Below are 12086 nucleotides of genomic sequence, written 5' to 3'. Positions count from 1 at the left end.
GAGTGACCGGATTGAATTGATTGTTGCGGAGTCTACATTTGACGACATGGAGGATGAACATCGCCAAGCCAAAATTGTCAAAGCTATGCTAGCTGTCCTACGAGAGAGCCGAGCTGACGAAGACCCCACAACTGAAATACCGACATCTACGCACCACCATGAAGAGTCTGCACACGAGACGATTGTTAAAGCCTTCTATACGGTGATTGTAAGTGGAAACCTCGATGTCACGGGACGAGCAGAACTTAGCGGCAAAGCTTTCGCAGCAACAGAAGTTAAAGGCATTAGAATCCCTCAGACCTATAAACAAGCTATAAGCGACCCAGAGAACGCACTGAAGTGGAAAGAGGCAATTGAGGAAGAGATCAGGACTCTTGTGGGGAACGGAACTTGGGAAGAGCTTATTCCACCCCAGGGTGCAAACCTCGTCACCACAAAATGGGTGTTTACTGTCAAGCTTAAAGTTGATGGTACGATTGAGAGGTTCAAGGCCAGACTTGTTGCTCGAGGGTTCAGTCAACAACACGGGATTGACTACACCGAGACTTTCGCCCCGACAGTACGAATGGACACCTTAAGGTTATTCCTTGCTACTGTTGCCAAACAGGGCATGGAATGCTGGCAGTGGGACATCAAGAACGCATTCACTGAGTCATACTTAAAAGAAGACATCTACCTCACAACACCAGCTGGGGTAAAAGTTAAGAAAGGCAACGTTCTGAAGGTTTTGAGGAGTCTTTACGGACTTAAGCAAGCTGGACGAGATTGGAACCTGCTACTTAAGGGGTTCTTAACTGAGATCGGTTTTACACAGAGCCTTGCAGACCCCTGCCTATTCACGCATAAAGGCAGAGGTATTTCACTACTGGTTTATGTTGACGACATTGCTGCTGCCGCGAAACTCACTTCAGACCTAGCCTGGTTCGACGAAATGCTCCTTACGAGATTCAACTCCAAGAACCTGGGGGAGATTCGAAAGATCCTTGGAGTTAGAGTCACCCGCGATAGAGCTAACAAAGCTATTTACCTCGATCAACAGCAGTACCTAGAGACAGTCCTAGATAAGTACGGTATCACCTCAGCAAAGTACAAGTCAAAGAAGATCCCTGCTGCAGACTACGAACACCTAAAGCCTGCTACTCCTGAAGACGCCAGAATCGACTCCACACAATATTCACAGATTATTGGAAGCTTGATGTACGCAATGGTATTCACGAGACCAGACATTGCCTTTGTACTTGGACGACTAGCCCAGTACATGAGAGACCCTGTAGAGATGCACGGGACTGCGTTAAAGAATCTAATGAGATATCTACGGTCAACAGTAAAGCAGAAGATTCGCTTCGGTCCAGGAGGAGATCACCAAAACGAGTTTGGGATCTACACCGACGCTGACTGGGCAAGCGATAAGACAGACCGGAAGAGCATGTCTGGGGGAGTCGGAATGTTCTATGGAGGACCATTCTCTTGGGCAGCAAAGAAGCAGAAGTCAGTGGCAACCTCAAGTGCTGAGTCTGAGTACATCTCACAAGCCATGTACGCCAAGCAGGGACAGTGGGCAGCTCAAGTACTCAGAGATCTCGGCCTGCACCAATACGTCAATGAGAACGGTATCACAGTCCAGATGTACGCAGTGATCGGAATGGTCTGGTCTGGTCTGGTCTGAGGGTACAGACCAGACCAGACCAGGTGCTTACATAAGGACCGGTCCGACCAGACCGGTCCGACCAGAGATGCCAACAATCAAATCAATCAAGCTTCAGGCCCTATACTTGCTTTGATTGACGTTTTCTTGGTGTTGAGCTTGCTTTGATGGGCTTGATAGGTCGATCAGTGAGGCTTGATTGGTGAGCTTGATGGGCTTGATCGCTAGGTAGCCTTAGGAAGCTCCGAAGAGTGAAAAAGGCGGTTTCTGGAGCCAAAAAAAGGCAAAACGAGAAGTTAGTATAGAGTTTCGAACACAAAGCAAAAAAGGCCGCAACTATCTGCTCTAGAGAGAGGTCCTTCTAGGAGCGCGTTTGAGGGAGAATAGCAGTGTTGCGTAGTATATAACCTGAAGTCTTATTGCGCGCGAGTAATCAAGAAAAGATAAGATTGTATCGCTATCGCCGTTGAAACCCAGCTACTCGGGAGTCTCTACGTTGAGCAGAGTGCTCACAAGCTATCCTCATCGTTCACTAGCAGTATATGCCCCCAACAGCAGTATACAGCAGGGACAGTAACCTCTCTAAGGCCTTTGGATAGGATATATCGAAGCTTAAGACTCATTAATCGACGCGGAGGCAGGCGGTATTATTCAGTGGATGGGCGTTGTAAGGTAGGCGAGACGTCTATTTTAAGAAGTAGTCAGCTACGCTCTGCTAGGTATATTGAAGCTGTAAGAAGCAGCTATCCTGATGACCCTAGAGGTCGTAGACGAGGATGGAGATGGGCTGTACTTACCGGAATCGCTAGGTTGCTCCCACGCTGTGAGGTTGTACAACTGCTCAAGGTCGTGATCTGAGAGTTGGCTTGTAGCTGACGTCGGCAGCTTTATGCCAGCGGCATTCCAAGCCCGTACACATTGAAGCGCGGCGAGTAGTTGTGACCCAATCTTGCGCCGTCGCGGAGCAAGTAGATCTCCTAGTTCACTAAACATGCGCTCGCACTCGCAACTGCTCGCTGGAATACTCAACACGTCAATCGCAAAGCGTGAGAGGTCGGGATACTTAGACTGAAGCTGTACCCAGTACTTGATAGGGTTGCCGTCAACGTTAGGGCTGTTGTGCTGCTTACTCGTCCACTTTGGCTCCAATTTGCGCCACCTGTCGTACTCATCTGTGAGCTCATCATCGTCCTCGCTATCGCTTATGATGTACGAGATAGCCTCGTCAATAGCGCCGTTATCACGCTCTTTTGAGGGCTTTGTTGGAGGAGTAGAGGTCGTATACTCTGCCCAAAGAGCACGAAAGTCAGCCATACAGGCGACGAGCCACTCAGGCTTATCACGCCACGCCTTCTCGCAATAGCGTCGATAGTACGGGTGAAGAGCGCAGGCCGCAAAGTACGCGGGTGAGTCGTCGAGTTTACTGTAGTAGTCGTTGAGCTTCTCCCACGCTGCGCGAAAGTTGATAGAGATGTGATCTTCAGGCGCCTCGCGCTGCTCAAAATCAACCCTCTCGTACTGCCGGAGACGCTGCTCAAAGCGCCCCATAAGGAACTCAAACACTGGTATAACCTCGTATATCGCACCGAAACGGCCACATTTGCCTCTGCCTTCAAGGCGCTTTGTAGCATCTTTCAGCGGCTTCAGCACCTCAATATACTCAGTTATAACAGCCCAATCAGCAGCTGTGAGGCCCTTAGATCTCATCCAAGCAGGCGCCTGGGGCTTCTTGTTGTTCTTCGTTCGGGCGTGTGAGTCGGCAACGCGCTGCTGTTCCACGTAGAAACAAACGTAGGAGTTGAACGCGGGTTGTAGTAATACAGCTCTCTCAAACGCTGAACAAAAGGAGTTCCAGCGCGTAACGCAAGGCTTTACAGGCTCGAGTATTTGGAATTTAGCGTCGTCGTCGGCCGGTAAGTCCTGCCTCGCGAGGCGCTGAAAGTTCGCGAACATGTCGTACTGTTGTGGCGTTTTGATGTAGCTAATAACGTCTATAAGCGTGCCTAATGGGCCCTGCTTACGCCACTCGTTGAGGTATTTCTCTTCCTCCTGTACAGCGTTAGAAAGCTTCATTGAAAAGAACAGGTAGACTTACAGCCAAGTTCTCGTCGTTGTTAAAGGCGTCCTTGTTTGAGCCAAATATAATCGACTGGCCAACTAAGTTGATTGTATGAGCGCTACAACGTAGCCGGCGATGCTTAGACTTAAAGCCAAACTTCGCTCCAAGGGTCGCGATAGCAGTGTCGTTATTGAACGCGTTGTCGAGCATAAAGTAGCCAACGTTCTGCGCAGTTATATTAAACTTCTGCAGAGTTTCAGCGACACAATCAGCTATCCTGTCGCCAGTATGGGCACCTGAGAGCTGCGGCAGGTCAATAGCAACGTCCCTAAGGTCGCCCTCAGCCGTGGCAAAGTGAGCGACAATACCGAAGAAGCCACGCTTGCCACCTTTAACGGTCCACCCATCAAAGCTTATATGTATCTTGCTCGCCGCGCAACGCAGCTCATCGACGACCTGAGGCTGCATGAAGTTGTACAGCCTCATCACAAACTGCGCAACGCTTGTGCGACTACTCCAGAGCGCCTGCTCAGCTTCAGGATTCGCGAAATGTATCATCCTGCGGAAAGCTGGATCTTCGAACTGGCAGAGGGCGAGGTTGTTGTCAACAAGCCAGCTAACAGCTGCTATTCGAAAGGACTGTACGTCGAAGTTTCCTATCTCGTTCGCAACCCTTTGGCTAACGCCGAAGCCGCCCTTCAGCATCATTTCTAGCGATTTCTGGCCTCCAAGAAGCTGCTGAGGCGGTTGCTCGCCAGCGTTTGTTATTCCATGATCCCTATTTAGGTGCCTCGCAGCAGTACTAGTTGCCTCCGTCGTCTCCGCAAAGCCAGCAGTCGCTGCTTTACGCTTGTGACAGATGTGGCACAGCCAGAATATCCTGTTGGTATTACTGCGGAGAGTAAGCCGATAACCGTAGTTGTATACCCAGCTTTTCTTCTGCTTCTGTGTCCGAAGAGGCTTCATATACCGTGGCAGGCGACTCCAGTTAATGCCATCAAAGTTATCGGCCATACGCGGGTCGAAGTCAGGCTCTGGCTCGCCTTCATCTACCGCTTCAGACGCCGCTGCAGCTACCTCAGAGGCTTCAACAGGCGCGACAATCGCATCTTCGGGTATAGAGTCGCGCAACTGCATCTCGAAATCAACGCCTTGGCTCGCGGCCAGTATAGCTCGACGCGGCGACGTTGGCGGAGTCTCGCGCTGTGTATCCTCGTCGATAACGAAAGGGTGAGATGGCTGCGAAGCTTCGATAGTTATAGGCTGTGATTTACTGCCTTTCTGGCGTTTTGAGCGACCAGCGGCGGCAACAGGAGCGGCAGCAGGGCGTTTACGAGGATGCCTAGGGTCTGGCATAATAGCAACGGGTAGCACTAGGAATAGAACATGTAGAGAATTGTGTTAATCATTGTGCTACGGGAACTAAGATCTATATCTCCGCCGGCTAACGTTGTGGGCGCTATGCCCTGTACGTACTAGCCTTTAAGTGAGAGAAGATGGGATGGAACCTAGGTTATACCAAAATCTACGACTTCACGTTCTACGATATAGCCAGGATCAAGCCTATCAAGCTCACCAATCAAGCCTGCTTGATGGGCTTGATTTGCTTGTACTTTTGAGCAGTCTGGGCTTGATTTGGCTTGATTGTATTCACTCAATCAAATCAATCAAGCCCATCAAGCAGGCTTGATTGTTGGCATCTCTGGGTCCGACCAACAAGACCGCCAAGAATGAGGCTGAAGCAAAGAAGGAAGCCGAGGAAATGTGTTTTACTACTGACTGTCAATCTAGTCGTCTTCGTTCTCACTATCCTCGATATCGCTGTTCCCCTCAGCTTGGGGCTTTCCATACCAGGCCCGGAGACACTCGCACGCTTCTATAATATCTGCCTTCAGCCTACCACGGCGATCGACGATAGTAAGCTTCGCGCTACTAAAAAGACGTTCGCATTCATCCGACATAGGCGAGATCGCAAACATGTCTAGAGCGAAGCGAGCGAGATCTCGTTGGGAGTCGTAGCGAGATAGCCAGTACGCAATAGCCTCATTGCAACCTGCCTCTTCGTTATGAAGCCGGTCAGTAGAGATGTATTGTTCATACAAATCAGTTGTAGAAACTGGAGCGTCTATTCGAATGCGCTTATGTTCCCGCTGGCGATCAAATGCTGGGTCAGGATCTCTCTCCTTCCTGGCTGGTGGTGGCAGCATCTCGACAGGGTACCTTCCCTTATACCAGAGATGCCAACAATCAAGCCTGCTTGATGGGCTTGATTGATTTGATTGAGTGAATACAATCAAGCCAAATCAAGCCCAGACTGCTCAAAAGTACAAGCAAATCAAGCCCATCAAGCAGGCTTGATTGGTGAGCTTGATAGGCTTGATCCTGGCTATATCGTAGAACGTGAAGTCGTAGATTTTGGTATAACCTAGGTTCCATCCCATCTTCTCTCACTTAAAGGCTAGTACGTACAGGGCATAGCGCCCACAACGTTAGCCGGCGGAGATATAGATCTTAGTTCCCGTAGCACAATGATTAACACAATTCTCTACATGTTCTATTCCTAGTGCTACCCGTTGCTATTATGCCAGACCCTAGGCATCCTCGTAAACGCCCTGCTGCCGCTCCTGTTGCCGCCGCTGGTCGCTCAAAACGCCAGAAAGGCAGTAAATCACAGCCTATAACTATCGAAGCTTCGCAGCCATCTCACCCTTTCGTTATCGACGAGGATACACAGCGCGAGACTCCGCCAACGTCGCCGCGTCGAGCTATACTGGCCGCGAGCCAAGGCGTTGATTTCGAGATGCAGTTGCGCGACTCTATACCCGAAGATGCGATTGTCGCGCCTGTTGAAGCCTCTGAGGTAGCTGCAGCGGCGTCTGAAGCGGTAGATGAAGGCGAGCCAGAGCCTGACTTCGACCCGCGTATGGCCGATAACTTTGATGGCATTAACTGGAGTCGCCTGCCACGGTATATGAAGCCTCTTCGGACACAGAAGCAGAAGAAAAGCTGGGTATACAACTACGGTTATCGGCTTACTCTCCGCAGTAATACCAACAGGATATTCTGGCTGTGCCACATCTGTCACAAGCGTAAAGCAGCGACTGCTGGCTTTGCGGAGACGACGGAGGCAACTAGTACTGCTGCGAGGCACCTAAATAGGGATCATGGAATAACAAACGCTGGCGAGCAACCGCCTCAGCAGCTTCTTGGAGGCCAGAAATCGCTAGAAATGATGCTGAAGGGCGGCTTCGGCGTTAGCCAAAGGGTTGCGAACGAGATAGGAAACTTCGACGTACAGTCCTTTCGAATAGCAGCTGTTAGCTGGCTTGTTGACAACAACCTCGCCCTCTGCCAGTTCGAAGATCCAGCTTTCCGCAGGATGATACATTTCGCGAATCCTGAAGCTGAGCAGGCGCTCTGGAGTAGTCGCACAAGCGTTGCGCAGTTTGTGATGAGGCTGTACAACTTCATGCAGCCTCAGGTCGTCGATGAGCTGCGTTGCGCGGCGAGCAAGATACATATAAGCTTTGATGGGTGGACCGTTAAAGGTGGCAAGCGTGGCTTCTTCGGTATTGTCGCTCACTTTGCCACGGCTGAGGGCGACCTTAGGGACGTTGCTATTGACCTGCCGCAGCTCTCAGGTGCCCATACTGGCGACAGGATAGCTGATTGTGTCGCTGAAACTCTGCAGAAGTTTAATATAACTGCGCAGAACGTTGGCTACTTTATGCTCGACAACGCGTTCAATAACGACACTGCTATCGCGACCCTTGGAGCGAAGTTTGGCTTTAAGTCTAAGCATCGCCGGCTACGTTGTAGCGCTCATACAATCAACTTAGTTGGCCAGTCGATTATATTTGGCTCAAACAAGGACGCCTTTAACAACGACGAGAACTTGGCTGTAAGTCTACCTGTTCTTTTCAATGAAGCTTTCTAACGCTGTACAGGAGGAAGAGAAATACCTCAACGAGTGGCGTAAGCAGGGCCCATTAGGCACGCTTATAGACGTTATTAGCTACATCAAAACGCCACAACAGTACGACATGTTCGCGAACTTTCAGCGCCTCGCGAGGCAGGACTTACCGGCCGACGACGACGCTAAATTCCAAATACTCGAGCCTGTAAAGCCTTGCGTTACGCGCTGGAACTCCTTTTGTTCAGCGTTTGAGAGAGCTGTATTACTACAACCCGCGTTCAACTCCTACGTTTGTTTCTACGTGGAACAGCAGCGCGTTGCCGACTCACACGCCCGAACGAAGAACAACAAGAAGCCCCAGGCGCCTGCTTGGATGAGATCTAAGGGCCTCACAGCTGCTGATTGGGCTGTTATAACTGAGTATATTGAGGTGCTGAAGCCGCTGAAAGATGCTACAAAGCGCCTTGAAGGCAGAGGCAAATGTGGCCGTTTCGGTGCGATATACGAGGTTATACCAGTGTTTGAGTTCCTTATGGGGCGCTTTGAGCAGCGTCTCCGGCAGTACGAGAGGGTTGATTTTGAGCAGCGCGAGGCGCCTGAAGATCACATCTCTATCAACTTTCGCGCAGCGTGGGAGAAGCTCAACGACTACTACAGTAAACTCGACGACTCACCCGCGTACTTTGCGGCCTGCGCTCTTCACCCGTACTATCGACGCTATTGCGAGAAGGCGTGGCGTGATAAGCCTGAGTGGCTCGTCGCCTGTATGGCTGACTTTCGTGCTCTTTGGGCAGAGTATACGACCTCTACTCCTCCAACAAAGCCCTCAAAAGAGCGTGATAACGGCGCTATTGACGAGGCTATCTCGTACATCATAAGCGATAGCGAGGACGATGATGAGCTCACAGATGAGTACGACAGGTGGCGCAAATTGGAGCCAAAGTGGACGAGTAAGCAGCACAACAGCCCTAACGTTGACGGCAACCCTATCAAGTACTGGGTACAGCTTCAGTCTAAGTATCCCGACCTCTCACGCTTTGCGATTGACGTGTTGAGTATTCCAGCGAGCAGTTGCGAGTGCGAGCGCATGTTTAGTGAACTAGGAGATCTACTTGCTCCGCGACGGCGCAAGATTGGGTCACAACTACTCGCCGCGCTTCAATGTGTACGGGCTTGGAATGCCGCTGGCATAAAGCTGCCGACGTCAGCTACAAGCCAACTCTCAGATCACGACCTTGAGCAGTTGTACAACCTCACAGCGTGGGAGCAACCTAGCGATTCCGGTAAGTACAGCCCATCTCCATCCTCGTCTACGACCTCTAGGGTCATCAGGATAGCTGCTTCTTACAGCTTCAATATACCTAGCAGAGCGTAGCTGACTACTTCTTAAAATAGACGTCTCGCCTACCTTACAACGCCCATCCACTGAATAATACCGCCTGCCTCCGCGTCGATTAATGAGTCTTAAGCTTCGATATATCCTATCCAAAGGCCTTAGAGAGGTTACTGTCCCTGCTGTATACTGCTGTTGGGGGCATATACTGCTAGTGAACGATGAGGATAGCTTGTGAGCACTCTGCTCAACGTAGAGACTCCCGAGTAGCTGGGTTTCAACGGCGATAGCGATACAATCTTATCTTTTCTTGATTACTCGCGCGCAATAAGACTTCAGGTTATATACTACGCAACACTGCTATTCTCCCTCAAACGCGCTCCTAGAAGGACCTCTCTCTAGAGCAGATAGTTGCGGCCTTTTTTGCTTTGTGTTCGAAACTCTATACTAACTTCTCGTTTTGCCTTTTTTTGGCTCCAGAAACCGCCTTTTTCACTCTTCGGAGCTTCCTAAGGCTACCTAGCGATCAAGCCCATCAAGCTCACCAATCAAGCCTCACTGATCGACCTATCAAGCCCATCAAAGCAAGCTCAACACCAAGAAAACGTCAATCAAAGCAAGTATAGGGCCTGAAGCTTGATTGATTTGATTGTTGGCATCTCTGCCTTATACTCTGTCTCCCAGAGATGCTTCACCGCTAATTGTGCGTTTTCAAACCACCTCTTCTTCTCTTCGTCGCCATGAAGAACCCACTCTTGCCTGAACCATCCCCACTTGCGATATGGATCAAGGATTTGAGCCGCATAATATGCCGGTGGAAGGTCAGTATCTTCAGGGAATCGATTTTGCCAATTCAGCTGCTGATTGTTATAGTACTCAACGCACTTTAACCAAGCAGCATCAGCGCAGCCTTGAAGGTACTTCCATGTAAAGTTGTTATCGTCCTCAGTGTGGATGTCGTGGTAGTGATCCTTCGTCTCGCTTATCTCCCGGAGAAGGCAGTCCAAAGTTGAAAACCAGTCCGCAAGTGACGTCTTCTTACCTTCAGAAAGCAAAGTTGCAGCATAGAAGTCTTTGAGAGCGAGTTCAATCTTTTCAAGCTCAAACCAGTGCTGTCCATCAAGCTTAAAGTTCGCGATCCCTACGGAGCCCTTTCCAGGTACATGACGAGCCGAGAAGAGCTCTAAACGTTCTCGAACATTTAATGCACGTGTAATCGAATAAAACCATGAGTTCCAGCGGGTCGAGTTGTTCTGGATAAGCTCAAGCCCGTCGAATTGCGAAAGATCTCCGCCGATAATAATTGTAGCAAACTCCTCACGCCGTTGTGGAGTAAGCCTGATGTATCGCACCAGGTTGTGAAGACGACCCAAACATCCGAACTTCTTCCAGAGCTCTTCCACCTTCGTATAGTCGCCACGTTGATGATGCTTCTCCAGCTTCGCAAGATACTTCTCACAGTTTCGCCCCATAAGGAACGCCTGGCAACAGAGGTTGATGACATGGCCCAAGCAACGCAGCCGGCGATGACGACGTTGTTTTGACTTCATCCATGGGCAGAGATCCTTGAGTATAAACTCAACAGCGGTATCATTTGCCGAGGCATTATCCAGCATAAAGTATCCAATCTGATCTCCGCTAATGTCGTATTCTTCCAGCAATTCAAGGACCACCGATCCAAGATTCTCTCCAGTGTGTTCGCCGTATATACGTCGCATACCTAAAGCGGTAACACGTCGCATGCCGGTAGTATCAATCCACATAGCGACGACGCCTAGGATAGCGTAAGGGTTTGGTGAAGTCCAGAGATCAAAGGAGATAGAGATCCTACTCCGTGAATGGTGTAGGTCCTCCCTAAGCTGTTGCTTCTTCGATATGAATGCATTCATTACCCAGCTTCGGATAGTCTTCGCAGCCTTCGGGAGGTGGTTGAGTAGTGCCGGATTTAAAAAGAGGAGTAGTTCACGAAAGTACTGGTTCTCTAATTGAAAGAAGGCGATATGGCAGTACACAATCCAACGAATTAGAAGCTCTTTAAACTTCTCTACTGACTCCTTCCAGAAAAAGATGCTGGAAGCAGCCCCATCCTTTTGCTGGTCGATTATAGACTTCCGTACAGAACCCTTTCGCTTGATGCCACTCTGGGGATCAATCTGGTGCTTCTGTTCCAGGTGATTCCGGATCCTAGAAGTGCCATTGATGACAAACAACTCTTGCTTGCTCTTCCCAACCCTGCACTCATGGCAGTAATACACCTCTTTCTTATCGCTATCTCGAATGTATTGGAGTCCGTACTTCCAGATGTGTGATGTACCTTGACGGAAATCCTTCCTTGCAATTATTGCACGTTTCACGTACGTGATACCGCCCTGCACGAACTCATCTGGAGATTCGTGATATTGAATAGGAGTGGGTGATAGTATAGGGGTGGGTGATGACGTGGGGATAGGAGATGGAGTAAGAGACGTTAAATCTAGTCTTATAATATTCGATGGGGACGGTGAGGTTGGTGTTGAAGGCTCCATAACAATAGTATATAAGTAGGTTGTTAAGGACTTGATTGTTCTATGTAAGTAGAAGACTTACCTTGATCTTAATGACTCATATTGTGCTAAATTTTCTGGCTAGATTAGTCTAAGATCTAGTCACGTGGACCTATTTATAGCCGGACCGGTCCGATCATCTAGACCGGTCCGACCACGGTCTCAAAAAATCGCCAGACCAGACCAAGTCTTGGCGGTCTAGACCAGACCAAGACCAAGTCAGACCAGACCATTCCGATCACTGGAGTGGACGTGCCCGATATCCGGTGCATTGTCCACATGGATTGGCCGTTTAGCGTGTTGGATTACGCGCAGGAGAGCGGGCGAGCCGGGCGAGACGGGGAGCGGAGCGAGGCCATCATGATGGTGCAGGACGGCGAGCAGCGAGCGGCGGATGACAAGCAGGGGAGGCGGAGCAGCGGTTGGTGCGAGCATACGTCGAAGGCATAGACGAGGCGGCGACATGTAGACGGGTAATGTTGGACGGGTATTTAGACAGGCGCGAGGCCGAGCGAGCTCGGTGCGAGGAGGGAGAGGAGAGGTGTGACGTATGCATGAGAGCCGACGGGGAGGAGATGGAGGAGGAGGAG

General features: G+C 50.1%; 5 protein-coding genes across 5 annotated transcripts; 2 read left to right on the top strand and 3 right to left on the bottom strand.

Annotated features, from left to right (window-relative positions):
* Nucleotides 1-46: 46 nt before the first annotated feature.
* Nucleotides 47-1666, top strand: PtrM4_054950 (uncharacterized protein; the record flags this gene model as incomplete). Its single annotated transcript, XM_066105115.1, has 1 exon — nt 47-1666. The coding sequence occupies one exon, from the start codon at nt 47-49 to the stop codon at nt 1664-1666; it is 1620 nt and encodes a 539-aa protein (XP_065963742.1).
* Nucleotides 1667-2292: 626 nt separating this feature from the next.
* PtrM4_054940 (Dimer-Tnp-hAT domain containing protein) lies at nt 2293-5060 on the bottom strand (the record flags this gene model as incomplete). The annotated part of the gene is made up of 3 exons (XM_066105114.1): nt 2293-2330; nt 2443-3694; nt 3741-5060. The coding sequence occupies 3 exons, from the start codon at nt 5058-5060 to the stop codon at nt 2293-2295; spliced, it is 2610 nt and encodes an 869-aa protein (XP_065963741.1).
* A 431-nt stretch (nt 5061-5491) lies between these two features.
* Nucleotides 5492-5911, bottom strand: PtrM4_054930 (Dimer-Tnp-hAT domain containing protein; the record flags this gene model as incomplete). The annotated part of the gene is made up of 1 exon (XM_066105113.1): nt 5492-5911. One exon carries the CDS (start codon nt 5909-5911, stop codon nt 5492-5494), a length of 420 nt encoding a protein of 139 aa, XP_065963740.1.
* A 374-nt stretch (nt 5912-6285) lies between these two features.
* Nucleotides 6286-8957, top strand: PtrM4_054920 (Dimer-Tnp-hAT domain containing protein; the record flags this gene model as incomplete). The annotated part of the gene is made up of 3 exons (XM_066105112.1): nt 6286-7605; nt 7652-8903; nt 8953-8957. 3 exons carry the CDS (start codon nt 6286-6288, stop codon nt 8955-8957), a joined length of 2577 nt encoding a protein of 858 aa, XP_065963739.1.
* Nucleotides 8958-9564: 607 nt separating this feature from the next.
* Nucleotides 9565-11478, bottom strand: PtrM4_054910 (uncharacterized protein; the record flags this gene model as incomplete). Its single annotated transcript, XM_066105111.1, has 1 exon — nt 9565-11478. One exon carries the CDS (start codon nt 11476-11478, stop codon nt 9565-9567), a length of 1914 nt encoding a protein of 637 aa, XP_065963738.1.
* Nucleotides 11479-12086: the final 608 nt, after the last annotated feature.

Source organism: Pyrenophora tritici-repentis, chromosome 2 (genome assembly GCF_003171515.1).
Source record: "Pyrenophora tritici-repentis strain M4 chromosome 2, whole genome shotgun sequence".
Taxonomy (NCBI): domain Eukaryota; kingdom Fungi; phylum Ascomycota; class Dothideomycetes; order Pleosporales; family Pleosporaceae; genus Pyrenophora; species Pyrenophora tritici-repentis.
Note: the sequence above shows the minus strand (reverse complement) of the source record. Positions and strands in the feature narration are given on the sequence as shown.